Raw genomic sequence first — 27,462 nt, 5'->3', positions numbered from 1 at the left:
CTGCCCCACACCCCAGAGGCCACCTGACACCTTAGGGCTATTCTGGGGAGCTGAGGTAGGATTCAGAGCCTCTGGGAAATGTCGTCTGGAGCCTAGATGCCCCGAAACAGATGTCCTCTCCTCTCCTCCCTCCCCCCCCTGCCCCCCGCTCCCCGCGGGGAAGACAGAGCTATCCCAAGAGGGCAGAGCTCTGGGAGGGCCATGAGAGCCCTATTCTCTGTCCCTACAAGGATCATCCCGTCAGCATCTAGTTAAATTGAACTTTGGAGGAAGCTTTGACGGGGGGAGAAGTCCTCGGGTTGGGCCGCGGGTGATAAGAGGGCCCAATTAGGTAATGCCTGAATATCCTAACAGGAAGTCAATGAAACGTGTCTGAGGTTAACAAATCAAGGAAAAGCAACAGACATTGCCTCGGGCAGGTGAGGGGATGGGATGGACAGGAAACTTATTTTTCTTTAGAAGCTGTTTGGTGCTATTTGATTTTTTTTTTTTTTTTTGCATTATGTGCAAATATTATATCGATAAAATGTTTTAACTTAAGGAACTCATCATGAGGTAGAACACAATTAAGTGCTTCATAATTTCTCTCCTGTGATCCACTGCTATCGTGGACCCGCCACTGCCATGGCGGGGCCCCACCTTGACCCAGAGACAAAAGCCACAGGGGTGCGCCAGGGTGGGGATGTGGCCAGCCCCTCTGGGAATGACCTTAAGGGGAGCAAATCTCCCCTTGAAGGCGGACTTGGGTTTCAGAAACAGCCCAAGGTGGAGATCAGCCTGAGACAGTGCAGGAAACAGGCCAAGGCCAGGGGTCTGGAGTCAGAGGCCCACCTGGGATGCCTGGCTCTGCACTCTCTGGGGACATCATGGTCACTTCCCTGCTGGGTGCCTCGGTTTCCTCGTCTGTGTGGTGAGGGTGGCAGGGCGAGTGATAACTCCTCCCTGCATGGCAAGTTCTCTGCCTCTGGCAAGGGGAACTGCGCACAGAGGAGAGATTGTCACCTTGAAAAGCAAAGAAAGGGATTCCTTAAGGAGCCCGGGTCTGTGGCTGGTTCTCGGGGGCGGAGCTTCGGGAAGCCAAGCTCGCTGAGAGGTCGCATTGACTGGGGAATGTCCAGCTGGAACGTTCATGAAGGTCTGGGAGCCAAAATCAATACTGCTTTTCCATCTGAGACTTCGGTCGCTTAACAGCAGCTGGGGGCACCGCCCTTCACCACTTTGTCCCCAGCATCCTTACCCTGCACCAGCCTCCAGGTTATCAGCCCCGTCTGCTGACAGGTATGCTCTGAGGTTGGGTTTGCTCACCTGTACAACGGCAACAATAATATTTATCCCATAGGACTGGCGATTCCAGGGCAGGCACTATGCCCTGAATGCCCACTGCTGGGTCCCCATGCCTGGTATAGTGCCTGGAAATAGTAGATGACCAACAGTGATTGGCTGAGCAGATGGTCGATGGGAGAAGCTTACCTAATCATGCCCTATGGCACCTGGCATCCCTAGGGAGGCAGAGGTTGGGACCCTGGGGTGCTGCCTCTCCCAACGAAAGAGTACCCTAAAAGCTTCCCCTGCCCTGCCTCCTCCTAGACCCAGAAAAGCCACATTCAGGGAATCGGGCTATGGGCAAAGGGAAGACTTGAGTGTAATCCCCAGGGTGAGCCATCTCCGGAATGGTGACATCAGTGCCCTTCCTGTGCCAGGACCCTCCTTCCCACCCGAGCCAGGGAGAGAGCCTGCCTGCCAAGGGGACAGACCAGGAATGCATTCATTCCCACCCAACTCCTGCCCTCTGTCCAAGTCATGCTCAGCGTGAGGCCAAGCCCACGGGGCAGTTCTGGGACCTGGACTAGCTTGTTCCATTGTGTGACATCCCCATCACCTTGGGACAAGCTCCCCTGCCCCTCCCTGTTAGTCTCTAACTCAGGGGCCATTTGGCAATATCTGGGGACACTTTCATTGCTGAAATTGGGGGGTGTTACTGGCATCCAGCAGGTAGAGGCCAGAGATGCTGCTAAACATCCTCCAGTGCACAGGACAGTCCCCACAACAAAGCATCCAGCTCGAAATGTCAGCAGTGCCTACTGTTCCAATTAGTACACCTCCTCCGACTAGGAAGGGCCCCATTTTGCAGGTAAAGAACCTAAGGCTCAGAGAGGCTGTCTAAACTGCCCAAAGTCACACAGCTTGTAAGCAGAAAAGCAGGGTTCAAACCTAGCACTCTCTTGACACTAAATCTTGAGCTCATTTCACTGCCCCACACAGTTTCTGTGACACCTGTCCCCGGGACAGGCCTAAGGTCACCAAACGCCCCTTCCCCAAAAGAAAGAATAAACAGGGACCTCACCCTGGATCTTCTATCTGACAGCCTGGCTTCTCGGGCACCCTGAGATCCAGAGGGGTTGGAGACCTAGTTTCCCACCCACAGTAAAACCCTGGTGGGAGGTGGGCGTTCTAGAAGAGATCACATACAAATGCACCACCTGTGTGTGCACCATCAGGACAGAAGACTGGGAAAGGCAGTCAGGAACCCCTATGAAAGTTTTTCAACTTTTTTTTAATGTTTATTTATTTTTGAGACAGAGAGAGACAGAGCATGGGCAGGGGAGGGGCAGAGAGGGAGAGAGGGAGACCCAGAATCCGAAGCAGGCTCCAGGCTCTGAGCTGTCAGCACAGAGCCCGACGCGGGGCTCGAACTCACAGACCGTGAGATAATGACCTGAGCCAAAGTCCGACACTCAACCGACTGAGCCACTCAGGCGCCCTGCCTGTGAAAGTTTTTAAAATGTGAGCTCCAGATCTGACCAAACACAGTGTGTGTCCCAGTTCTGCTAATGCTACCTGTTCACACAGGGCACACAATTTGGCCCCTCTGAGCCAAGGCTCCTAGACCTGTAGAGCGAGGTTCATCCCGCCCAGCCCCCAGAACTGCCTGCGGAACAGTGAAGTATTGGGAGATCCCTGGCCTACCTCACCCTGTCCGGCAGGCTCAACAACTCACCCATGTGTCTGTCCCCAGAGATCTCCCTGGATGTGGACGCAGACCGGGACGGCGTGGTGGAGAAGAACAACCCAAGAAAGGTACCTAGTTACCAGGGCAGACGGGGCTGGCATGGGGGGGGTGGGGGGGAGTGCCTGGGGGCAGAGCCCCAGGATGGATCCCGTAGTTCTCCCAGCAGACACAGACAGCTCCCCTTTTACAGAGGAGGAGACTGAGGCCCAGCGCAGGCTCCCACACACGGCACACCCGTGGCAGAGCTCACGGGGGAGCCGGGCTCCTTAAAGCAATAGCTACAGGGCCCTTTCCTGAGTCTCAGTTTCCCGCCCACCCCCCCCCCCCACAGGATGGGACACTAGTTTGTGGAAATAATGACCGTCCTGCCACAGAGAAAGTGCTCCCTTTTTTTTTTTTTCAACGTTTATTTATTTTGGGGACAGAGAGAGACAGAGCATGAACGGGGGAGGGGCAGAGAGAGGGAGACACAGAATCGGAAACAGGCTCCAGGCTCTGAGCCATCATCCCAGAGCCCGACGCGGGGCTCGAACTCACGGACCGCGAGATCGTGACCTGGCTGAAGTCGGACGCTCAACCGACTGTGCCACCCAGGCGCCCGTGCATGTTATTTTCCATGGTGCACACACAACGCCTCTCTTGTTCTACTCATTCATTCATTCATTCATTCATTTATTCTCTTTTATCCTGCATTCCACACTCCCATTCTGCTTCCCCGCAAAGAGCCATTTTAACGGGCTCAAGGTGTTTCTTTCTGTTCTCATGATTCTTTTTTTTCCTTTTTAAATTGTCTTTATTTATTTTGAGGGAGACAGAGACAGCACGAGTGGGGGAGGCGCAGACCGAGGGAGAGAGAGGCTCCACACTGTCAGTGCAGAGCCAGATGTGGGGCCTCGAGCCCACAAACCACGAGATCATGACCCGAGCTGAGACCAAGAGTTAGACGCTTAACCGACGGAGCCACCCAGGCGCCCCTGTGTTCTCATGATTCTCGTAGAACGCACAGTGTGGCTCGTGCGCGTGTGTATTTTAACTCGTGTCGAGAGCCTTGTGCTGTCCATTTCATGCTGCTTTCTCCTCTGCCCTCAAGCCAGTCGTTCAGCTCCACTGGTTTCGCCCTGCGTATATCCAGGCGGTTTGCTCCTACCTATTTTCCATTTCCTGGCCTTCTACATCACCGATATTTTTGCCAGGGGCATATGTTACTTTCATATGCCAGTTCATCCCCAGAGAGGACGTGTATGATGCCCTCAGTGTAGACCCAGGGCGGATGCTCAGGGCTGGAGAGTCAGAAGGGCCTCCAGGAAGAACGGATGGCCGTGCCACAACCAGAAGGAGGAGTGGGGCTGGCCAGGTTAGGGGGACACGGGACCACGCAGTGAGCACAGCAACGTGTAAGGGCACAGGCCTGAGAGCTGGGGGAGCAGAGCGAGCGAGGGGGAAGGTGGAGGGGGGCTGAAGGAGAGCCGGCAGGTCTCGCCGGGCCTTGCAGCCTGCGGTGAGGGATCGGGACTTTATCCTAAGTCAACAGGGAGCCCCCGGCAGGGCTTAAAGCAGGAAAGCAACATGATCTGGTTGGAGCTCGTTCCAGTTCGGCCCTGGCTGCAGCGTAGAGAATGGATCGCCTTGCAGGTCCCATTTGGACCACTCAGCATGTCTGCAAACAGCTGGGTGTCTGTCCGTCCAGGCATCTCCCCGTGATCCCCTGTGGACTTCAGAGCCTGTCATAGAATGTCGGCGGGCTCATTGCTCTGGCCTCCCTCCGTCTCCCTGCCTCCACCTCCTCCAGGCACAGGCACACCAGACACAAGGCTCATAAAAGCCCCGGTCAGTTTTCCTATCTCTGGGTCTCCCTCTGCCACCGTCCCCCTCCTGAGCTTACCTCCAGTGCTTACACTGCCCCTCTCCGGGCATCAGATGGGGGATTCACGTTTGCCAAGTGCCCCCTGCCCCCGATGAGCGGTGACTGCTCTTTCTGTCATCCTGGGGCTGTCTCTTTGGTGTCCCGTGGGATCTGCAGTGGCGCCGGGAATCAGCCAGAGGGTAGACACGAAGGCACTGACCTGTCTCCCTGCCGACGCAGGCATCCTGGACGTGGGGCCCTGAGGGCCAGGGGGCCATCCTGCTGGTGAACTGTGATCGAGACACACCCTGGTTGCCCAAGGAGGATTTGAACGATGAGAAGGTCTACAGCAAGGAAGGTACCAGCGGGACCCACGCTCGGGGTTGGGGGCAGGGAGAAGCAATGGAAACACTCCTGCTCAGTCCTGGGCTGGGCCAAGGCAGAGGCAGGAGCGACCTTCAGTCCCCTGGGGATGGTCGACTAAAGTATCCACTCTTGCTAAAAAAAAAAAAAAAAAAAAAAAAAGACAAATCTACGAATGTGGTTCAATTGGAACCACATTTTTTAGGAGTTACACGTACCCATACACCTAGGGAACGGACTGGAAGGAAATTCTCAAGAGGTCACAGGAGATCATGGTATTGGAGGTGATAACTGGGTTTTATGCTTTTCTGCAGTTTCCACGATACACATGTGGGGGGGGGGGGGGTGCGGGTTCTGTCTTGATGGGAAAAGTGAGGGTTATTTGCGAGCCAACAGTCCAGCCGCATGTCTCTTAATTCTAACCTCCTCATGCATCCCCCTGCCCCGCCCCCGCGCTCGCCACAGACCTCAAGGACATGTCCCAGATGATCCTGCGGACCAAAGGCCCAGACCGCCTCCCCGTGGGATATGAGATCGTTCTCTACATTTCCATGACAGACTCGGACAAAGTGGGCGTGTTCTACGTGGAGAGTGAGTGACCCCTGCCCTTCTGAACGTTTCCGTCCCTTCAGCGCTCACTGAGCTAACCTCCCCGGGGCCCAGCTCTGCCCTCCACCTTCCCCAGAGTTATCCCCAGCTCTGCCCCAGGCCTTCCCCAGATGCCTCTGTGGAGTCTCCTGTCCTCCCACCCCTTAGCAGTTATGGCCCCTGCAGGTGCAGGTGACTAGAGAGGGCCAGGATTGGCCTCTTAGAAATAGCCACTGGGAGCACTCGTGTCCTGTGAAGTCACGAGGCCCCAGGGATGGGCCTCTCCCGCCTCAAAGGAGTTGGTAGTGATGCAGGTTTATGTACAACCTAGAGTCCCCCCCTTCCCCATGAACCAAAGGAGGAAGGGCTTTTGAGGTCCATTTTTTCTAGAGCCACACCCATCATTTCCCTGGGTGTTTTCTGCCCATCTCGGACTTTCTGGAGCCGAGAACGACCTCTCTCTTTTTTTTTTTTTAAATGTTTATTTATTTTCAAGAGAGAGAGCATGCGCATACACAAGCAGGGCAGGGGCAGACAGAGAGAGAGAGCGGGGACAGAGGATCCGAAGCGGGCTCTGTGCTGACAGCACAGAACCCCCCATGGGGCTCAAACTCACAAACCGTGAGGTCGCGACCTGAGCCAAAGTGAGACGCTCAACCGACTGAGCCACCTGGGTGCCCCGACTGCCTTCTAACTTTTAAAGCGTCTCCAGTGAGGTTCTGGGCACCTTTGCAGAGCTGACCCCTTGCTCCTCTTGATGGTGACAGGGCACCCTGAGTCCCCGCTGTGCAGGGAGCTTGCTTCCGCCACAGAACTAGCCCTCACAGCTGCCCACTCTGTCTCATTCTTTCTAGAAATACACGTTGAGTCCCCTCAGTGCCAAGTGCCATTCTCAGTGCCGGGGTCCTGGCGGTGAGCTCTGAAGTCCCGGCCTGCCGTGGGGGAGGCGATGGCCTAGTGAGGGAGACCTGATAAGGAGCACAACTGGAGGGAATGATACCCACCAAGTAATAGGGAACATCAGAGACAGAGGGGAGGCCTCGCTAGCCTGGGAAGGTCTAGGAAGGCTTCTCTGAGCAGGTGACATTTGAGCTGAGACCCAAATCAACAATGGGGAGGAAATAGCCATTCATGAGCTGAGGGAAGAGTGTTCCAAGCAGAGGGAACAGCACATACAAAGCCCAGAGGAGCGGACCAGCTTGGGGCGTTGGAGGAGCAAAAGGGAGACCAAAAGTGGTGGTTGTGTTGGAGTCAAGGTCAGCGATCTGGGCAGAGGCCAGGGCATGCAGAGAGAGGCCTTGGATTTTATTCTGAGTGCAGTGGAAAGCCATTAGGGGGTTTTAAGCAAGGGGCTGTCAAGATCTGATTTATGTATTAAAAGCCTCTCTCAGCAAAATAGTTTCCTTTGCAATTTGCCATGATGTGGGGCGGGGCTTCCCCTGTGTGCCCAGCTGTCTGGGGGGCCCCGGATCTCCGGCCTACCTCTGGGCGCACCTCTGGACAGGCTTGCTAGAACCACGAGGAGTTGGTCACGGGGGCCCTGGACCCTCACCGCGGGGGGTGATTTAACCAGGACAGCAGTGGACAGCGGCCACCCAAAGCCAGTCCTCCCTCTGATCCACCCTGGGCCCGGACAGTGACCTCACACAGGTTGGAACGTCCCCAGAGACAGGCCGGCTCTGCTGCCCCCAGGGGGCCGGAGAGGTTGATGTTTACCCCGTCCAGTCCAGGGTTGCCGCAGCGACAGGGGCTGCCGGCGGGACTGGGCCTCCACCTGTGCCTCTCGACCGTGACGTTGAATTGTAACTCGGGATGATTTGCTGGCGGTGACACCTGCACGTTATCCAGAGGGCCCTGTTTGGTAGTGGGAGGGGGTCGCCGTCTGGCCCCGCGATCACATCGCGGCCCCTCACTTGCCATCCGAGATGGGCCCTGAGTAGACAAGCACCTTGAGGCTCCATCGCCCCGTCTGTCTTATCTGGGCTGCTGTCCCGAGGGGCGAGGGGGGGCCCGTTCCTGACACGGCGACGATTCCAGAATAGTTCCCCACAAAATGTGGAATCTTGGAAAGAACAGGTGGGGGGAAAGGAATAACCCATCTGTGATGGTTTTCTTTCCTTCTGGGCAAAGGTTTTCGGGCTTGGTGAAAATCTGAGTACGGCGATGGGTGAGAGCGTGTTGTGTTACATGAATGCGGTGTGTCACCTGTGTCCCCCAAGGGCTGGGGGCCGGGCTGGAGGCCAAGGGACCCCAGGAGGGAACTCCGGAGCCTGGGAGGTTCAAACCCTGCATCTGGGCAAGTCTGCTCACAAGCCCACGCCTTGTGAGTTCATCTGGGACGTAGGGATGATGAGAGGCCTGACCGTGTCCCTGCTCACGGTGGGGATTAAACAAGTAACAGGTGTCAGGTGCCCAGCGCAGCAGCCGGCCAGTGGAATGCTTCTAAAGGTGGCACTTGTTGCTTCTGTTGGGATTATTCTGACGATTATTCATTACAATCATTGCCATAGACAGAGGTCCCCAGTGCTGTCAGGCAGACACAGGTATCTGTGTTCCAGCCTCAGATTCTGCCCCAGGACCCCAAAGTTGGGGCCTGACCTCGTCCTCTAAGGATACAGTGACCAGCGTGCCCCAGTCTGCCCAGGACTTTCCTGGCTTTAACACAGAAAATCCCTCCTCCTGGAAACCGCTCAGTCCCCGGCAAACCAGGACAGTTGGTCGCACTATCAAGGAGCCTCCTTGGGAGGTGGAGTGGCTCCAAAGTGACCAGAAGGGTTATGCCAACCCATACCACGCGCCGGCCGGTAGGGCCAATGCCTGGGGCCAAGGAGAGGTCAGGGTGGCTGGCAGGCCCAGCCCGAGGCCTGTGGGCTGCTCAACAGAAGGGCATTGTGGCGTCCCGCAGGGAGAGCCGGCCATGCCCAGGCGGCCCGCACCAAGCTGGGGACAGAGGGGGAAGGAGGCTCCTTGGGACAGTGGCTGGATTGTTCCCACCAAGGAATCGATCCGCCCGGCACTGACCCAAGTCACCAGAAAGAGAGAAACATAAATTGCGGCCTCGAGGGGGAGAATACAACCTGCAGATGGGCAAGAAGGTGTCCTGGCACCTGACCCAGCTACCTGACCAGACCCCTTCCCGGCCCAGGCCCAGGCCACATGCCCAAGTGCCCAGAGTCCTGGGGAAGTTTTGGAGCTTCCTGCGAAGACAGGTCCGCTTCTAGGCCTGAGCTCTCTCCCCTGAGCATCAGTGCAAGTGCAACCTGGGACATACAGGTGGGCCTGAGTGCCTGGAAGAGAACTTTCTCAATTACGCGCACCCATCTGGATCTACTTGGTGATCGGGAGGTACTCAGGGGGCAGGCCGTCGTTTCCGGGTCAGGCCATGACGAGCTCCTTGGCACATCCGGTGTCTGAGTCTATCTGCCTCATTTCTTGGGCCCACCTAAGGCAAGGTGAGGTGAGATATTATTTCTTCGCCTTCTGTTCATAAGCCGTTGAATGAGAAGGCCCTGAGGTTCGCAGGAAGGTCGGTGCCAACTCACTGACGGGCTCTTGTAATACGAATGCCAACAGGCCCCAGCTGGGTTACTGATGGTTACCCGGGGTTACTGGGTTTCCCTAAGTTACTGATGCTGCATCCTTTTATCTTGCAACGACTTTGTGGCGTCGGTGTTATTATCCCCATTTAACAAATGGGTGAACTGAGGCTCGGGGAGGTTAAGGTTTTGCTTGTGAAGTTAGAGCGGTATTTGAACCCAGGTCTCTGTGACTATGGAGGTCATAACCATTAGGGTAACCTGCCCTCAGCGAGATGAATAGGTTAACCAGACCTATACCAGGGTCTAGTTGAGCATATTGTCCTAATGTGAGGAACTGTCCTGAACCCGGGTTTCTGAGATTCCTCCATTTAATTTACAAGGGTTGTTTTTTTTTTAATGTTTATTGATTTGTGAGAGAGAGACAGAGTGTGAGCAGGGGAGGGTCAGAGAGAGAGAGAGAGAGAGGGAGACACAGAATCCGAAGCAGGCTCCAGGCTCTGAGCTGTCAGCACAGAGCCCGACGCGGGGCTTGAACTCACGAACCCTGAGATCATGACCTGAGCCGAAGTCAAATGCTCAACCAACTGAGCCACCCAGGTGCCCCTTAATTTACACGTTTTAATCAAGCACCCTATTTGTACCAGGACTGTCCCGGTGACATGTTCTAACCCATGGGTGACTGGTCATTAATCATGACCATTGTTATTGACGATGAGTATTAAGCTGAGCCCGATTCTGCCCTTCCAGCTCTGCAGGGCGTAAAGAAACTCCTTCTGGAAGCTCTGCATAGGGTCCTACCTCCATGCCTTTGGCAATGCAAGTATCTCCTCTCCTCACCACACCCCACCTCTGCCACCCTCAAGGGCCTCTCAAAGTCTCCCTTCCTCTGCTCGCATGCTTCCTGCCCTGCCTCCCTTCCCCTACCCTCCCTACCCCAGTAACTGCCGGGATCTCTCTCCTGTGGCTCACTTATGACGCTTCCCACACCCGCGTTACCTTCTCGTTGGCTGAGCACCGTGCGTAGACCGAGAGAGATGCTACATCCCGACCATTTCTATCCTTCCCCAGAGGTCCTTGCCCATGCTGGCAACACAGTTGTAATTCAGTACGTGTGCTCTGGCCTGAAAAACCTATAGGGCATGGCGCAGAAGCCATTGGTTCATTCGGTAGATATTTATTCAACATGAACATGTGCCACGTTGGCTTTGTGCCCAGCCAGGCCTGTCTCTGCCCCCAGGTGGCAGTCTCTCAGGGCCGACAACTAGCCCCCAAGATCATACTCCCTCAGAGAGTCTGTGATGGGCAAGGAGGGGGGGCTGCAGACGCTCCACACAGAGCCCCTGCCTTGGTCTCTGGGGGATCTGGGCATAATTCCCAGAAGGGACACACATCCAGGCCTGGAAAGAAAGGAACAACCATTCCCAGCGGAGGGAAGAGCCACGAGAGGGTACAGCCAGAGACCACGTGTGGTTCTTCATGCCAACGTGACTTCTGTTCCGCAGACAGGAATTTGGGGTGCAAATGGGCACAGCGACGTTTTGTTTATTAAGGGGGAAGGGAGATTGGGGTTCAGAATTACACATGAATTTGTGTCCCAGCTTGGCCACTTGCTGGCTGTGTGGCCTCGGAGAAGCCATTTCCCTATCCTGAGACTCGGGTTCCTTATCTGTAACTCAGGGACGTAATGTCCTTCCTCCACGCCGCTAGCTGCTCAGCCATCATCTGCTGCCATTTTGTGTATACCATGGCGGGGAGGGCTAGCTCATTTCATAGGCGAGGAAGCCGGAAGCCAGAGAGGTCGTCTGGTTCCATACCACATGGCGAGCGGGCCACAGTGCTGGGACATCGAGCGGGCCATGGCCCTTGTGGTGGCGTTTTCTGCTTGTGCTTTTCTCCCTAAGTCTAGAGGACTAGTTACTCTGCCATCTCGCCCCCTGCCCCACTGACACTGCCCCCTGGTGGGCGCGGGGACCTGACGTCGGCCCTTCTCCCTCCAGACCCTTTCTTCGGCCAGCGTTACATCCACATCCTGGGCCGACGGAAGCTCTACCACGTGGTCAAGTACACGGGCGGCTCCGCAGAGCTGCTGTTCTTTGTGGAAGGCCTGCGTTTTCCCGACGAGGGCTTCCCGGGCCTGGTCTCCATCCACGTCAGCCTGCTGGAGTACATGGCCGAGGTGAGGGCTCCAGGCCTCCAGCATGAAGGGCTGCCTCCGGGGACCAGGTGGAGTCCTTCCAGAGGGTCCGTCTCAGGGCCCCCACTCATTCCACTGCCCTCCAAGCCTGGACCACCCCAAGCTTGGAGACCTAGATGCCCCCCCTGCCCCCCAGCCACACGTGTCTGCGAGGGTCCTCGGAGCCGTGCGCTGGGGACCCTCCGGCTTGCCGCACCGACTCCCCAGGATTCCCTGTGCGTGACATTTCTGACATCCCCCACGTCTGTCCCCTGGTCTGCCCGCCCCCCTGCAGTAGCGTGGGCCTGGTTCCGAGGCACAGATCCCTCCTGGTTAGCGCAGGGAGCAAACTGGGCCACACACGTGAGGTTGATCGACTACTCCTATGCCCCGCTTTTCTCTCCCCTCACCTGACTGTGGGTTACACCAACTCTGACCCACAGGCTGAACCCCAAATCCCAGCCCCAGGTCACACCCCCACCCTATGGCCACATATGTCACCCGTCTTTGTTCTTGGTTTTGGGAAACCGGACGAGAAGGAGGGCACCTGCCCCTCTGGAGGAGAAGCAACCCTCACTTAGATGTATCCTGCTGACGAGGGTCTTAGGCCCAGACTCCCACCTCTCGGGCCCAGCCCGCTTTACTCAGATACAGGGAGGGACCTGGCTCTCGTGCCCACTGTCAGGTCCAGACCACTTCGGGCCAGGACACAATGGGCTCTGTAGAAGGTGAGGCTGGGGTCTAGCTCAGACCTCTGAGAACAGGCTCCAGAGTCAGACTGCCCGGCTTCGAGCCCTTGAGACACGGGGAGGGTGAATTTGCCCCCGGGCCTTTGTTTCCCCGTCTATGAAACAAACAGCAAAAGTTTCTCCTTCTGGAGCCGTTGCGAGCATCCAAACTTGTAGGAACTCATTCCTCAGAATCCCTCAGGTCCCTCAGAAGAAGAAAGGCAGGAAAGGTGACGCTAACCGGACGAGGTAAGGAGAAGGCTTCTGTTCCCACCTGTGCCTGGAGTAGCCTGACCATCGGGGTCTCAGACCGGCCCCCCTAGTGGAAACCAGCAGAGATTGAAAAAGCAGACCCAGGCAGGAAAGGCCAGGGAGGCCCATAGTCCCGTCCGCTCCCGCCTTCTCTGCCAAGGGCAGGCGCCGTTTCCTGTAGGTGTTCAAAGCCAAGTACACAAAGGAACCCTGGAGTTCGCTTGTTTTCCCTCAGGTTCCAGGCAAGCCTTCTGAACATTTCCTGAAAGAACAACCTGGACATTGCAAAATTCCCCCCAAACATTTGAAACGTTCACCTGTAGAAAAGGGCACGGTGCCCAGAGCAGAAGCAGAAGGCGGGGGGCTGGCTCGGCCGTCCCGTGGGCCAGTTTCAGGAAGTGGACTTCAATGGGGCAAGATCTGATAGTGGTTGTGTATGGCTGCAGCAGCCTGACCGCCTGGGTTCAAATCCAGGCTTTACCCCTTGCTGATCACGTGCCCGTGGGCAGCTGCGTAACAAGCCTGGGACTAGAGGTCTGTGACTCAGTTTCCCCACCTGCAAAGCAAGGGGTTATGATAGTATCTACCCCCTGGGGTTGCTGTGGGGCAGAAAGGAGATGGCACGTGTGACGCTACCCCAGGGCCCGGCACGCGGCGCGTGTTCAACAAGTGTAGGCTGGTTGTCGATTCCACCCGCTCTACGAGGCAGGACTGAAACGCACCCTGACCAGACTCTGTGATCCCCTCCTTTGTCCCGTGCCCAGGAGATTCCCCTGACACCTATCTTCACGGACACTGTGGTGTTCCGGATTGCTCCGTGGATCATGACCCCCAACATCCTGCCTCCCTTGTCAGTGTTCGTGTGCTGGTAAGCAAGCAAGCGGCTAACGCTGGGGCTTTGGGGGCAGACAGATCTGAGTTCAGATCCTGGCTCTGTCATTTACCGCCCGTGTGACCTTGGGCGACCCGCGGGGCCTCTCTGTGCCTCCGTTTCTCTGAAATGCTGACATCACACAGTCACCGTGGGCATAAAAGAAGCAGGCAAAGTATTAATCCAAGGTCTTGGTACAGTTTGTGCTTCAAATACGATAGCCATCATTTCTTTTCTCACTCTCGCCCGCGTCATCTGGTTGGGAACCTCCCATGGGTGTTCAGCTCATCTTAGGCAGCATTTTTTTTTTTTTTTGAGCATCTATTATGTGCTAGGCCCCTGCAGCAAAAGGAGAGGCAAGGAGAAGCAGGGCCTGCATGGGTGCCGGTCAAGCCCAATGGGACCCTGAGGCCCCGGGCCCATCCCCTGCCTCTAAGCTAGACACAGCTTTTCTTTGGACATCTGGGAAGGTGGGGGGCAAGAGTCCCCTTTCTCGTTTTCTTGGTTTGTGACCTTGGCAAACGCGGCGACTAGAGCAATTTGCTTGGCCTTGGCTCCACCTTTGCAAAGGTCACTATGAACGCATTTGTGGCCTCATCTGCCCAGCACAGCCCGGAGGTGCCAGCTGCTTGTTGCCACCTCGGTTGGACTGGCCCTTGTCCCTCCTCACCCTTCCTCCTGGCCTCCCTCTCTTCCCCAAACTTCTCAGCATGAAGGACAATTACTTGTTCCTGAAAGAGGTGAAGAACCTGGTTGAGAAAACCAACTGTGAACTAAAGGTCTGCTTCCAGTATGTGAATCGAGGCGACCGCTGGATCCAGGTGAGGAACCCCGGGCTGGGAGGGACGTGGGCCATGGCTACGCAGGGAGAGTTGGCTTCATGTCAGGGCCCTGGCACCCAGCAGGTCCATGTATGAGAATTCTGCTGTCAACTCATACGTGCACATGTGCACAGAGATATAAATGTATAAGGCAATTCACTGCAGCATTGCTCCTTATAGCAGCAAAAGACTGTAAAACAACCTAAATGTTTATCCACAGGCGACTGGGATATGGCATGATGGGCTAGCCTTAGTGTGGAGTACTATACAGCAGCTAAAAAGAAGCCAACCTATATATACAGAATGCACTTCAAACAAAGATGTTACTTGCAAGAAAATGTACATAGGATGTTATTGATTATGTTTTAAGAAGTGGGGTTGATATGAGTACAAACGTGCTTGGAGCATGCAGAGACTATTTGAAGAAGAATATGTAAGGGGCGCCTGGGTGGCGCAGTCGGTTAAGCGTCCGACTTCAGCCAGGTCACGATCTCGCGGTCCGTGAGTTCGAGCCCCGCGTCGGGCTCTGGGCTGATGGCTCAGAGCCTGGAGCCTGTTTCCGATGCTGTGTCTCCCTCTCTCTGCCCCTCCCCCGTTCATGCTCTGTCTCTCTCTGTCCCAAAAATAAACATTGAAAAAAAAAAATTTAAAAAAAAAAAAAAAAAAAAAAGAAGGATATGTAAGAAACCACTGCTAGTGAAAAGAACTGGGGAGGCTGGTTTGCCTGACAGCTCTCCTTGGTGTCCCCACAGGATGAAGTTGAGTTTGGCTACATAGAGGCCCCCCATAAAGGCTTCCCCGTGGTACTGGACTCCCCCCGAGATGGATACTTGAAGGACTTCCCAATGAAGCAGCTTCTGGTGAGATGCTGAGGGCCACCTTGGGGTGAGGGGCAGGGAAACAATCCTGAGGACTCTTACAGCACAGAAAGGTCAGGAGACCTTGGGCATCCTTGACAAATTAGACTGTGGCCCAGCACCTCCATCTTCTCCCCTGCAGAATGGGTCAGTTGGGCTAGTGACCTCCAAGGTCCTTTCCTTGGAGAATTTTCTCATAGGAAAGTGCGACACTACCCCAGGGCCTGACACACCCCAAGTGCTCGATAAATGTTCTATTGTTATCACTTGCACCCACTTGGGAAGGCAGGGGTGAAAAGCACCCTGATGTGACTTTTTTGATCCCCTGGCTAAAAAGTTTTCTCGTAGGAGAGTTATCTCACAGGAAGTGGGAGCTATGGGAAAGAGGCGGGGCAAGAACCCTAACTCCTGCCCCTGCCCCACCCCCCACCTGCAGAAAAATAAGTTCCAAAGAGGAAAATTATAGTGAAGCCATTGTCGAAAATCATGGTTCCAACTTCAAAGCTCATTGAAGCTGTGGTTTTTTAGCTTATGTGTGTTTTTGTTGTTGTTGTTTTGTTTTTGTTTAGAGAGAGAGAGCAGGGGAGGGGCAGAGAGAGAGAGAGAGAGAGAGAGAGAGGGAGAGAGAGACAGAGAGAATCTCAAGCAGGCTCCACACCCAATGCAGACCCCAACACAGGGCTCAATCCTACAATCCTGGGATCATGACCTGAGCTGAAATCAACCAACTGAGCCATCCAGGTGCCCCAGTGTATGTGTTTCTTTAAAGCAATCCGACCCCCTGATTCTAGAGGCCATTACCACCCCACTTATGCCCTGACCCACTGGCACAATAAGGGCAGAACCGAAACCTGTCTCCTTTGTCCTCACCTTCCACCCTGAACAGGCAGGGGATGCTTGGATGGAGCAAGAGGCAGAGACGGGGATAGGTCAGGGGGCTTTCCCAAGGTCACATGCGTGGCAACCTCTCCTGGAGTCCCGAGAGGGCCACAGGGTCACACCTACTTCTTGAGAACCTTCCCTAACCTGGGGCCCTCGCCACGGTGAGATGGTAGAGACTGGCCTCGCGTCTTACCCTCCTCAAGCCTCAGTTTGCGCATCTGCAAATGGGGATAGAAACCGTATTGTTGTGAGGACCGAAGGCACATGTGGGGCATCCTGCCGCACCTAATACAATGGTCATTATTAGCCATCATTATGGCTATCAGTCCACAGTCCTAGACATCGTCCTCGGTGAGGACTGTCCACTTCTTCCCACACTGTGAGGGGTAGAATCAAACTGGCCACCAGCAACGGTGGCCGGAGGCATGAGAACTGAGGCCTCCCAGCTCCTGCTCCCACACTCTTCCCGGGTCACCACCTGCCTTCTTTGTTCCAGGCTGGCCTGGTTCCAAGGCCCCGGGCTGCATTGTTCCCGGAGGCCTGGGCCAAGCCCGGCTTTGTGCTGCCATAAAACCCAGCTGCTCCAGCTCCCGGCAAGTCACACCTTGCCATCTGGGGCTCCCCGGCGAGAAAGCGCTAAGCTGCAGCACGGCTGTCCCTTGAGCCCTCGGCTGGGCCAGGGTAAGCCACATCTTCCCACCCCACGGTATTGTTTTCTTTTCAAACAAGAATTTTTGTCAGGCAAGCTTCGTCCCGGCCCCAAGGCAAGTCTCCAAGCAAGGCCCCTACTTTTTCACCAAAAAGGCAGGGCAGGAACCTTAAAATTCAAGAGTCACTAGAGGGCTATGTTATGTGTCAACTCCAGTTTGTTGGAGCTCTGTGCTAAGAAGGATTCAGAGGCTGCCTCTGGGCTCAGTGAACAAATACGGTGGGCTGGGAATGGGTGGGATGGTCTATATGTTGCATGTCCGTCATTCCCGCATGTATCGGTCAGCTTTTCTCAGTAAGGCTGCAGTAACAAACAACTCCCAAATCTCAATGGCTAACGACTAACGGTCCATGTATTGCTTGAACTCGGCAGTGACTGTTGGCTGGTCACCTGCAGTCCGGCTTCCTCACACCTTCCGCCTTCTAGAGCCCCAGCTGCAGGAGCAGCCCCCAGCCTGGGAAATGCCATTCTCCTAGCACAAGGAGAAGAGAAAGCGTTGGCCGGCACACGCGGTGGATCTCACGGCTTCTGCTCTGCCCTGGCACGCATACTTCTGCTCACGTGCCAGTGGCCAAAGCAAGTCACATGACCAAGTCCAACACTAGGGGGGGAATTCTATTCCTTCCACGGGGAGATACCCACATACCCACATATCAGGATGCAAAGTCTTCTCACTGGGAAAAGGGTAGCAAGTTGCTGGGAACGACGATACAATCTACCACCCTCTCTCTCCGGTATCTAATCGGATGCCTCTTTTTTGTAGCTTGGGAAACCGAGGGTCAGATAAATGAAGCAATGAGCGGGGATTTCAACAGCACAAAATGAGAACTAACTCTGAAGTCACCGATATGTCTCTGTGTCTGAGAAGAAGAGGCACATGCAGAGACCCAGGGCACACACACACTAATACACACTTGTATACCGTCGGGCATGCCCACCCTTACACCAGCGCGCTCACGAACTCAGCCTCCCCGTGCCCAGCCCCCGCTCTTTGGCGGGAATAAGAAGACCGTGGGCAAGGCTCTAGACGCTAAGTGTCAGATTAAAGGTGGTGAAAGAGTAGTCATCAGATGGTGGCTGAGAGGGGGCTGAGGACCTCGGGCTCCAGGAGACTAATGATGGGTGTGTGCCCCGTGCCCAGGGCCCAGATTTCGGCTACGTGACCCGGGAGCCCCTCTATGAGCCTGTTACCAGCCTCGATTCCTTTGGGAACCTGGAGGTCAGTCCACCAGTGACTGTCAACGGCAAGACATACCCCCTGGGCCGGATCCTCATCGGAAGCAGCTTTCCTCTGTAAGAGAAGCCAGGGCGGGGCTGGGGGGAGCAGGGGTGGAGGAGTTATTCTTTCTCTTTAGGAGTGGCCTGGGCTGCTCACGCGTGGAGTGATGGGCTGGGAGAGCGAACCCCTTCCACAACTCTGAAAAGATGCAGACACGCTTGGAAATGAAACCAAGTTGGCCTTTGTATCTTAGCATGACTTAGGACCTAATATAAAACTAAATACAGAGCTCGTCCCCAAATGGGAGGGTGTGTAGTGAGACTATAAACCAGGTAGGGAAGGGACAAAGGAGTCCGTAAAAGGTAATTGACGGAGAATGAGCGGGAGAGTACCAATAAGTCCTTGGGGGGTGCCCACGCATAAAAGAGGGCTGCGAAGACATGGCCCTACCCCAAAGCACCAGTCCCTGGCTCCCTGGCCTGTCCGTAACACCATCACTCCCTCCCCGGATGACCCACTTCCCAGTGAAAAGGCAGATTCTTTCTTGATCAGGACAGTCAGTGGGAAGAGCGATTGGTCTTCATTTCACAATGAAGAGCTATTGGTCCTCATTTCACAAAAGGGCTGCCAGGAACCTGCCTATATGGGACCAGCCAGGATTTGGCCACCAAGTCCCTCTGAGCCACACAGGATGCTCTACCTTCTGGGAGGAGGCCACTGGCCAGGAAGTGACCATTGGTCTAGCTTCTTGCCACCCTCCACTCCATAGTCACTCATCCATTCAGCAGGTATTTTCCAAGTAGCAGCCAAGTGCCAAGCCCTGTGCCAGTCATGGAGTTCTAAACATGAAGCCCAGCCCCGCCTTCAGGGAGACAGTGGAGATCACAGACACGAAACAGAAGGGGCAGAGGAGGGACATATACAGTGATAGACAGAAGCACAGGGAGCCAGGAGAACCCAAAGATAGGTCCCCCTCGGGGAGTTCAGGGAGGGCTCCTTAGAGACAAATACTTCTTGAGGGCCTCCTCTTCCGGGCACTGTTCTAGGCTGTAGGGATACAACAGTGAGCCAAATAGACAAAGCCCAGCCCTTGGGAAATTTTCAGCTAGGGTAGGAGGAGTACAGAAAATAAACAGCTTCTGTGGGTTTAAGGAAATGACTTGGGAATTGAGGCTTGAAGGAGAAGCGAACAGCCATGGGAAGACAGGAGAGAAAGAGCATTTCAAATAGAAGGAACAGCAGAGCGAGTAGAGCAAGGAGAAAGGGAGGGAACGGAGGTAGCAGACCCGGGCAGCGGCCAGATCAGAGAGGAATTTTGGCCACTGCAAAGGCCTGGAGTCATAGTCTCAGAGTACTGGGGACATCGAAGCCCTCAGAGAGTCTAACAGGAAGCGCTTCCTGGAGGAGGTGTTGCTTAAACTGATTAAAGATCGAAGATCAGTGGAAGTTAATGTAACAAAGAGGCACATGGGCTAGGGCGGGTTTTCGAACTGTGCCTGTGCCCTAGCCCCCTCCAGCAGTCCAGGCAGGACCCCTGAGCACAGAAGCTGGCCTCTTTCTACCCCGTGACACCCTCAGGAACTGAAGGGGCTGAAGGCTGGGCTCCGTGCCATCCATTCATACAGGCCACGGCTGCAGCCACGGCCTCCTTCTTTGCCTCTGGGCACAAACGCCTTCCTGTGCCTGCACCAGGATCTCTCAGCCCTGAGCCTCAGGCTCCTTCCCGTGACTTTGGCTGATGCCGCCCTCGATACAGACTAGGTCCCAGAGGCTGAACTCCTGCAGGCCCTCTGGTGAGGCAGGCACAGCGGGAAATCCCCTGAAGAGCTGCCTCGTCCCCACCCCTACCCCAGGTCCGGTGGTCGGAGGATGACCAAGGTGGTGCGGGACTTCCTACAAGCCCAACAGGTGCAGGCACCCGTGGAGCTCTACTCAGACTGGCTGACCGTGGGCCACGTCGATGAGTTCATGACCTTCGTCCCCATCCCAGGCACAAAGGTGAGCTGGCCGCTGAGGCCTGAGTGACTAGGATAGAGGAGAACTCATGTGCTACCAGCTCTCATCAGCAGAGGGCAGGATCTAGAGGTAGTGGACCGCAGAGAGGAAGAAGGAAGTAGGCTCAAGTTGGTTTGCACGTTGTCGCTGTGGCAGGGTCAATTTTTAACCCGATGTACCAAAATATTAGCATTTCAACGTGCCATCAATCTAAAAATTATTAATGAGAGATTTTACATTTTTTTTATTCATACCAAGTCTTCAGAATCTGGTGTGTACTTTACCCGGAACAGCACGTCTCAATTCAGACTAGCCACACAGTTCAAGTGTCGAATAATCACAGGGCTAGGGGCTACTGTAATGCTCTGGAGAGCTGTGGGGCATGGGCCTGGGGCTCTTTTGTTTTCTGAAGGGAAAGGAATGGCTGTGGCCCGGCCTCTTGGCCACGTGGAGAAGCTCTTCCATTCTGCCCGAAGCCACTTTGGACTGTGAGCTTGGACTCCATGGCATTGAGGAGAAAACCCTGCCAGGCCGTCTGTGCCACTTGGCACGGGGAGGCTTGAGACAAGAGGCAGACAGGGCTCCGAGTCCCTGGGGGGGGGGGGGGGGCTCCCTCGTGCTCCTCGGCCACTTCCCTTCTGTGGACACCATCCCTCTGGATGTTCTCTCACAGCAATTCCGGCTGCTCATGGCCAGTACCTCGGCCTGCTACAAGCTCTTCCGAGAGAAGCAGAGGGAGGGCCACGGGGAGGCCATCATGTTCAAAGGTGAGTGCCCACGGGCCCTTGGCAGGGAGTGGGGAGCTGAGCCCCCCCGAGAGACGCCCAGGAGGAGGGGGCAGAGCACTTTGCCCCTGAGCATCCGGCTCCAGTTTCTGGGGGTCCGGACGGCTCCGGGCTGTGAGGTCACCATGGTGGGAAGCAGCCCCGGCCTCGTGACCTTCGCCGTGGTCAGCTGGACCATCGAGCTGCCCGCTGCTCCCTATTATCAGCATACACATTTAAAGTGGACACTTTAAGTGGCACCAGACCCCAAAAAGAGCTAACTGACCTGTGATCTGGATTTGAGGAGCTTGAAAGGGAGATAGAGAAAAATATACGTAATGCAGTTGGGGGGCAGGAAGAAAAGTGGGAACAGCCTGACATGATCTATAGCCAGACGTCGTTACTATCAGTCCCAGAGTGAGAAATTCTCTGCTTAATTTAGGCATGCACTTAACTGGGACAGATGCAGACGGAGACTAGGTGTGCTCTTGAATTAATTATGGAAAGAGGGAAAGCTGATCGGCTGGAGACGGCGAGCCAGGTTACAGAGGGCGTAACAATTTCTTACACGTTTTTCTTAAATTACTTCTTGTCACTTTTCGGGTTGGTATCTCCAGTCTGCCTACTCCCAAAAGTCTGCGTTCCTAAGGCTCATTGATACTTACGTACATCACTGCCCTCCGTATCCAAAGGCAGTGCTCTTGATAGTGACTAGGGGCCAGTTTTTATTCCCAACCGATGGGGAATTGTTTTTCTTGGATTGGCCAGCATGAGTCTGGATTTCCTGGAGGCTTCTTTATATAGTAAAAACACCCCCAAAGCTACCCATAGGATATAGGAGCCATTATCTTTATACGGACAGGTCCAAGCGGCACTGTGGAGGCAGCACAGGTACAGGGTGTGACAGCCCCAATCTCTTTGCCACTGACAGGCTTCAAGATTGGGAAGTGCGACGGACCAGCCAACTCTTCCCAGATCAGGCACAAAAAAAAAAAGAAGAATTAATAGCTTAGGTTCTAGAATCAGACTGCCTGGTCTGCATACAGGGTCTGCCAAAGCTAAAAGACCTTGGACAAGTCATTTAGCTTCTCTCTGCCTCAGTTTCTTCATCTTTCATGCGAACAGCTACCTCCTAGGAATATAGGAAAGATTCCTGAGTTGATCCATGTAAAACAGCTAGAAGAGTGCTCAGCGAGCATTAGGCAGGACTAATCAGACCAAAAGCCGTGCGTGGAATAGGAGGCAGGTGCAGGCACACATCAGGGCAGGGGCCAAGCATGAGGCAGCTCTAGAAAACAGCGAGGGCGACCTCTGGGCCTCCTGCTTTCGCCACACTCACCCTGGGCAGCTGCTGGTCCTTAGAAGCAGACTCCGGCAGGGGGAGACCCGGGTACCAACCTGTACCACTCCACCCTCTGGCCAGGGAGAAAGCCTTCCTTGGCCCAAGCAACATTTCCCATCCTGGAGAAGGAAGTGTGTGTGCTGCCCTCCCCTGCCCTAGGGTTACCTTCCTGGGTCCCTGCCTGTCCCTGGCCCCATCTCTTCCCTCCCAGCAGTTAGCCCAATAGCTGGGAGCAGGGGGGTGGGGGGGCTGACAGAGGGGAGCACCCAGGCTGGGAACCTGAGGCTCGACTGTCCCCTGGGACCTCTGACCTCCACAGGCTTGGGCGGGATGAGCAGCAAGCGAATCACCATCAACAAGATTCTGTCCAGCGAGAGTCTCGTGCAAGAGAACCAGTACTTCCAGGTGAGGCCGGAGCAGGGGGCCCTGGGAGGGATGGGGTTGTGCCCAATGACGCCTCTCACGTCCTCAGGGCTTCCATAGGGAGCGACCGAGGGTTCAGGGTCCAAGACGGAGGGAAGGGCCTCGATGAGCCTCCGGTCCAGCCTCCCTGCTTTGCTGCTGTGCTAAAGCTGGGAGCTAAATGGAGGGACAAAGGCAGGCTGTGGCGGCCCGCGGAGGCCAGGAGCAGGCAGGAGACCTGGGAAGGAAGGTGCATCAGGCAGTGCTAAAGAGCCAAGGGTTCTGTAAGGCCCATGACATTGGGGGAGGCGCACGCCTTTAAAATATGATGCAAGCCTCAGACGTGCTTTCTAGGAAATGCATGTGTAAATATATGCCCTGGATTTTAATTTTTTTTAGGGGATCAGTGCTCCCTGAAGTTTGCTATGGATGCATCCCCCCTTCTGAGTCCCTGTCTCATTTCTACCAAGCGTCATTCTGTGACCTTCTTCTGTCTTGTTCTCTTTATTCTCTTTATTCTCTTTATTACTGAGCCCTGGTGGGAGGGGCACTGGAGAGGTGGCGGGGTGCTAGGTAGGTGCTGGAAGTCTCCCTGGAGTGCTGGGGCCCTAGGTGTGATGCTGCAGACAGGAGCAGGGTCGATGCAGATGGCAGAAGTGTCCCCGGACTTGCCTACCCTCCCTTTCCCCCCACCCCTCACCCAGCGCTGCCTGGACTGGAACCGTGACATCCTCAAGAAGGAGCTGGGGCTGACAGAGCAGGACATCATCGATCTGCCTGCTCTGTTCAAGATGGATGAGAAACGCCAGGCCAGAGCCTACTTCCCAAATATGGTGAGGCACGCGGGGCCCCAAACCTCGTCGGGGCCAACCAGGGGCAGCCAAAGCCAGAAGGTCCCCTCGGCTAAGTCTGTGGGTCGGGAAGTCCAGGTCCCCGCCCTGGATGAGCTGCTGCGTGGCCTCACCCATCCACCCCAGGCACCTGTCCTCTCGGGGCCACGTTCCCTCGTAGGGGTGAGAATGCCCATCCTATAGCTGCCTCACGGGGGTCCCGGGAAATCCTTCAACAGATCAGAAAGTGCTTTCTGAGTTAAAAAGACCTTTATGGACAGGAGGGATCCTTGTCGTCATGCAGGAGAGTCTTCTATGAGGAGGGAGGTTAGAACACACACACAGATACCTATCGATGCACACGCAAATACTCACGCGCCCATATGTACACATTTGACCACGTGCGTATGCGTGTGCATATTCCCACGCGTGCGTGCAGAGGCAGGTTGCCTGGTTTTTCCACTTCAGCTCGGCCACGTAGGAGGTTGCTTCGCCCCATCGGTGCCTCGGTTTCCTCATCCGTAAAGTGGGGATAATCACCACACTCGCATCGTAGGGTAGCTGGGAAGGTTCAGTGAGCTTCACACGGGGCCCAGGCGAGTAGTAGGCGCTCACTAATTGGAGCTGGTGCCTCACCCCCGTGGCAGGTGAACATGATTGTGCTGGACAAGGACCTGGGCATCCCTAAGCCGTTCGGGCCCCAGGTGGAGGAGGTATGCTGCCTGGAGACACACGTGCGCTCCCTGCTGGAGCCCCTGGGCCTCTGCTGCACCTTCGTGGATGACATTTCGGCCTACCACAAGTTTCTGGGCGAAGTCCACTGCGGCACCAACGTCCGCAGGAAGCCCTTCGCCTTCAAGTGGTGGCACATGGTACCCTGATCTCAGGGGGCTGCCGTGTGCGGGTCTCAGCTCACCCATAACCCGTATCGTGGCTGGGCCCGCCCTCGTGGTTCTTTACGATCTCAAGATACCCTTCGGCAGTAACTGTCAGGAAACTTTAGGATTATTACCTGCGGGATGGCACACTTGGGGCCACACAGCGAGGTCACAGGGAGAGAGAGACCACACAGGCCTGGGGTTCTGCTTTTCTTGGGGGGGGGGGTCCCGAGGGGGGGAGGGGGCTAGGGTTTTGCGGGCTTACTCCTATTGGTGAGCTTAAAACATAAGAGCTGGAATTTAAAGCACAGGAAGAGGGAAATCCAGGGGCCCAGATGGTCAGCTTTAGAAACCAACCAAATCTAAAACAAAGGAGCCTGGGGGGAGGAAGAAGCCTGGCTTTTTGTCTAGTCCTGTGGCTGGTAATATGCCTATTGGAGATCGCCTTCTCTAAAGTGGCTACCTCAGCAATCAAAGCTTAAGTCAGGCACTTGAGCCACCGAAGAGAAAACCCGACTGTCAGGGCTTACACTGCAGGTGCCTTGACAATTCCCTCCTCCCTTCCTTCTCCAGACTCCTTGAACCCCCCCCCCCGCCCCCGCCAGAGCTTCCCCTTGCCCAGCAGGGACTTGACAAGGATTCTGTGCCACTGGCAGCAAGAGGTGAGGAATCTGGGATATCTGTACCTTGTCATCTCTCAGAAGGGCCCTAGCATCCGCCCAAACCACCCTGGTGAGCCTCAACTCTGCCCTTCCTGAAAACAGCCGTGCACTTGGCCAGTGTCTGTACAACCCTGATACGAAAAACAAAAAAGAAAACCAAAACCCTGTACCCAAATCATTCCCCCAAAGAGTCCTTAGTCTCTTGTCCAAAATTGAAAGAGGGGAGAAGGGAAGGAGGTTCTGGAGGCTCTGGGATCACCAGTTCTGGTAGCCATGCCCTGAAGGTCGAGTTAGATCCCATGGAAAGGGACCCTGGGCCCCTCCCCCCAGACATACCTTGAACTGCTGACATCATTTCAAATTCAGCTCTCTTGGGGTGTCCAGGTGGCTGCCTCCAATTAGTCATTCCTTCCCTGCCTCGCTCCGATCCCCTTGGCTTTCTCTCTGCAGTGTAGACGCCATTGACTAGCTTCCCTATTCCCTGAGGGTCCAATTGTTTACCTTAGAACCTTCCCTGGAAGCGGATTTTATCAGAACAGCCTTCTCCATTTTCAAGATGCTCCTTATACCTCGTCTTTCTGATGGACACAGGCTCCCCCAAGTGCTTGATCCCCCCACACCAGCATCCTTGTACCCAAGAGTGCAGTGTGTGAAGACACCTGGCCTCCACCATAGCCTTCTGCTGCCTGGTTCTCCAGTCTCTGGGCAATCCCTGACCTCCCTCCTCTCCTGCCTCTACTTCCTATTCCTGACGCCATCCCTCCAGGCAGCTAGACAAGGACTTTTTCACCACCAGCCAAGCTCAGCCCTGCCCCCCAGGGTACAGTGAAAGACCCACCTGTCCTCCCCAGATCTTAGACTCAACGGGTAAGGACCTGGCCCGGCCTCCAGCCGAACAGCCAGTTCTGGGCCAGCAGCTGGCCTCAGACGGACCGTCTGTCCCATGGAAGTTCACCAGTGCATTTGCTGAGCAACCACTAATTTGGACATAACTAGATTAATTCCCTGGCTCCAACCAAAAAGACTCAGTTTCAACTAAAAAAAAAAAAAAAAAAAGTGTATGGCCAGCTGATGTCAGGAGAATAAGTAAAGTATAATTCCACTTTGAGAGGTTAAAAAGAGCCAATTTATAACCAATGAAAAGGTTATACATCCGTTTTCTTGAGAGAACAGGATTTTTCTTCTTGGCTTATGTCATTCATTCTATCAGCAGGCATTTGTTGCAGGCCTACTAAGTGCCCGGCACAGTGCTGGGCTCTGAGGATACGGTGGTTAGCAGCAGATTGCACCTTGTCCTTGCTTCGTGGAGCCAGTCAGGTCTCCAGATGCAATGCCCACATCTAAATGGCCAGCTTTTGCTATCTCAGTGTTGCGCTCTTTAGCAATGCCAACCTGCTACATTCAGGAAATGCACAGGGCACAGAACTTCCTGTAAGTCACTATTTTAGATGAAGGTAGAAGGTTCTTTTTCAAACCAGCTTCCTTTCCCATCCAGCTGGGCCGGTACCACCCGACAGATCAGACCTCAGAGCTTTCAGAAGCTATCGTGCCCCCCCTGCCTTTTGGGGTCAAAGCCCCAGATATCTGCAACCCCAGAGTGCCTATTTGAAGGAATTTATCTGGAGACTTAGAGTTTGTCGTGTGTGTGTTTGCGTTTGTGTGTTCGGTTACTGTGGGGTTTGGGGTTTCTTTCATTTTTTTCTAGTCTACCTTAAGGGGAAGTGAACGCCTCCCATGTGGAGACAGTGTGTGTTATAGATTTTTCTAAAGCTTCCCATCGGGAAGTCGGTAATTTCTGATGATTCTGGAACCCCCAGGACTCAGATACCTATTATCTTGTTTGCCTCCCACCCCGTGTGACTGCCTTCCGTGTGCACGCCTCCCCCACCCCATGGACTCACTGCTCTTCCCCGCCCCCCACTTTCTCTAAATGTAGGCCTAGGATACACTTCTGTGTTGCAAAATTCAGCTAAGTTCCTGTTTCGATCTTTATTTTGAAATATTCTGTCTAAGAGGGAAGGGGGCGTGTTGTGAAGAGGGCAAGAAGCAGGGCACGGTTTCAACTTTCTGGACAAGAGGCCATGATGGAGATCGAAAGATGTTTGGGGAAGAGCCTGAATAAATAGCAATAAAATAAACCATCAGAGGGGAAGTCACGTGTTGGTGTGATGTTCATTGTTGTTTCACGGACACAGCCTGGAGTGAAGCAGTCCACACATGGGCCCTGTCCTGATGGGCTCAGCCCCTGCTCTTCTGGGCTCAAGGTCAGGGTTCAGCAAGGAAATCTCAAGAGTTTAGAACCCCCTACACATTCAATGCATATGTATTACGTGGCCACCACCCAAGGTCAAGACCAATACCCATAGTAAAGTCTGGCTATGTTTTTCTGGTGGTGTTCCCCAGAAGCAGACCCTGAAATGAGCATTTGGGAACAAATGATTTATTATTTATTAAGTCCGTCCAAGAGAAACCAGGAAGGGGGTGGAGGAAACAGGATGAGGAAAGGGAAGAAGCCAAACAGGAATGTGACCTGAGGTGTAGCCTCAGCCTGCTCACTGAAGGAAGAGCTCTGAACATACGTGGCAGCTCAGAGTCGTCCCAAGGGGGGGGGGGGGGCAGAGTTTTGTACACCTGCACCAGGCAGTCACTGGCGATGGGGACTTTGGCTCTCCGAATGGGCAAGGGGACACCAGTAGCCCATGAGCAATCATCTAAAGGGGATCACAGCTGCAGT

General features: G+C 54.8%; 1 protein-coding gene across 1 annotated transcript in view; it reads left to right on the top strand.

Annotated features, from left to right (window-relative positions):
* The window catches only part of PADI2 (peptidyl arginine deiminase 2), a 43,831-nt gene extending 16,947 nt beyond the window's left edge, over positions 1-26,884 (top strand). Inside the window, exons 4-16 of the mRNA XM_040462578.1 lie at positions 3,017-3,078; positions 5,094-5,211; positions 5,682-5,807; positions 11,341-11,519; positions 13,261-13,364; positions 14,077-14,188; positions 14,941-15,048; positions 17,778-17,929; positions 19,709-19,853; positions 20,524-20,617; positions 22,276-22,361; positions 23,063-23,191; positions 23,836-26,884. Coding sequence (XP_040318512.1) covers positions 3,017-3,078; positions 5,094-5,211; positions 5,682-5,807; positions 11,341-11,519; positions 13,261-13,364; positions 14,077-14,188; positions 14,941-15,048; positions 17,778-17,929; positions 19,709-19,853; positions 20,524-20,617; positions 22,276-22,361; positions 23,063-23,191; positions 23,836-24,069 — 1,649 coding nt within the window. The 3' untranslated portion in view covers positions 24,070-26,884. The remainder of the gene's footprint in view (positions 1-3,016; positions 3,079-5,093; positions 5,212-5,681; positions 5,808-11,340; positions 11,520-13,260; positions 13,365-14,076; positions 14,189-14,940; positions 15,049-17,777; positions 17,930-19,708; positions 19,854-20,523; positions 20,618-22,275; positions 22,362-23,062; positions 23,192-23,835) is intronic.
* The last annotated feature ends 578 nt before the right edge of the window (positions 26,885-27,462 follow it).

The sequence above is a fragment of the Herpailurus yagouaroundi genome, unplaced genomic scaffold, assembly GCF_014898765.1.
Source record: "Herpailurus yagouaroundi ecotype Mexico unplaced genomic scaffold, PumYag 77, whole genome shotgun sequence".
Classification (NCBI taxonomy): domain Eukaryota; kingdom Metazoa; phylum Chordata; class Mammalia; order Carnivora; family Felidae; genus Herpailurus; species Herpailurus yagouaroundi.
This window is presented reverse-complemented; position numbering and strand designations above follow the sequence as displayed.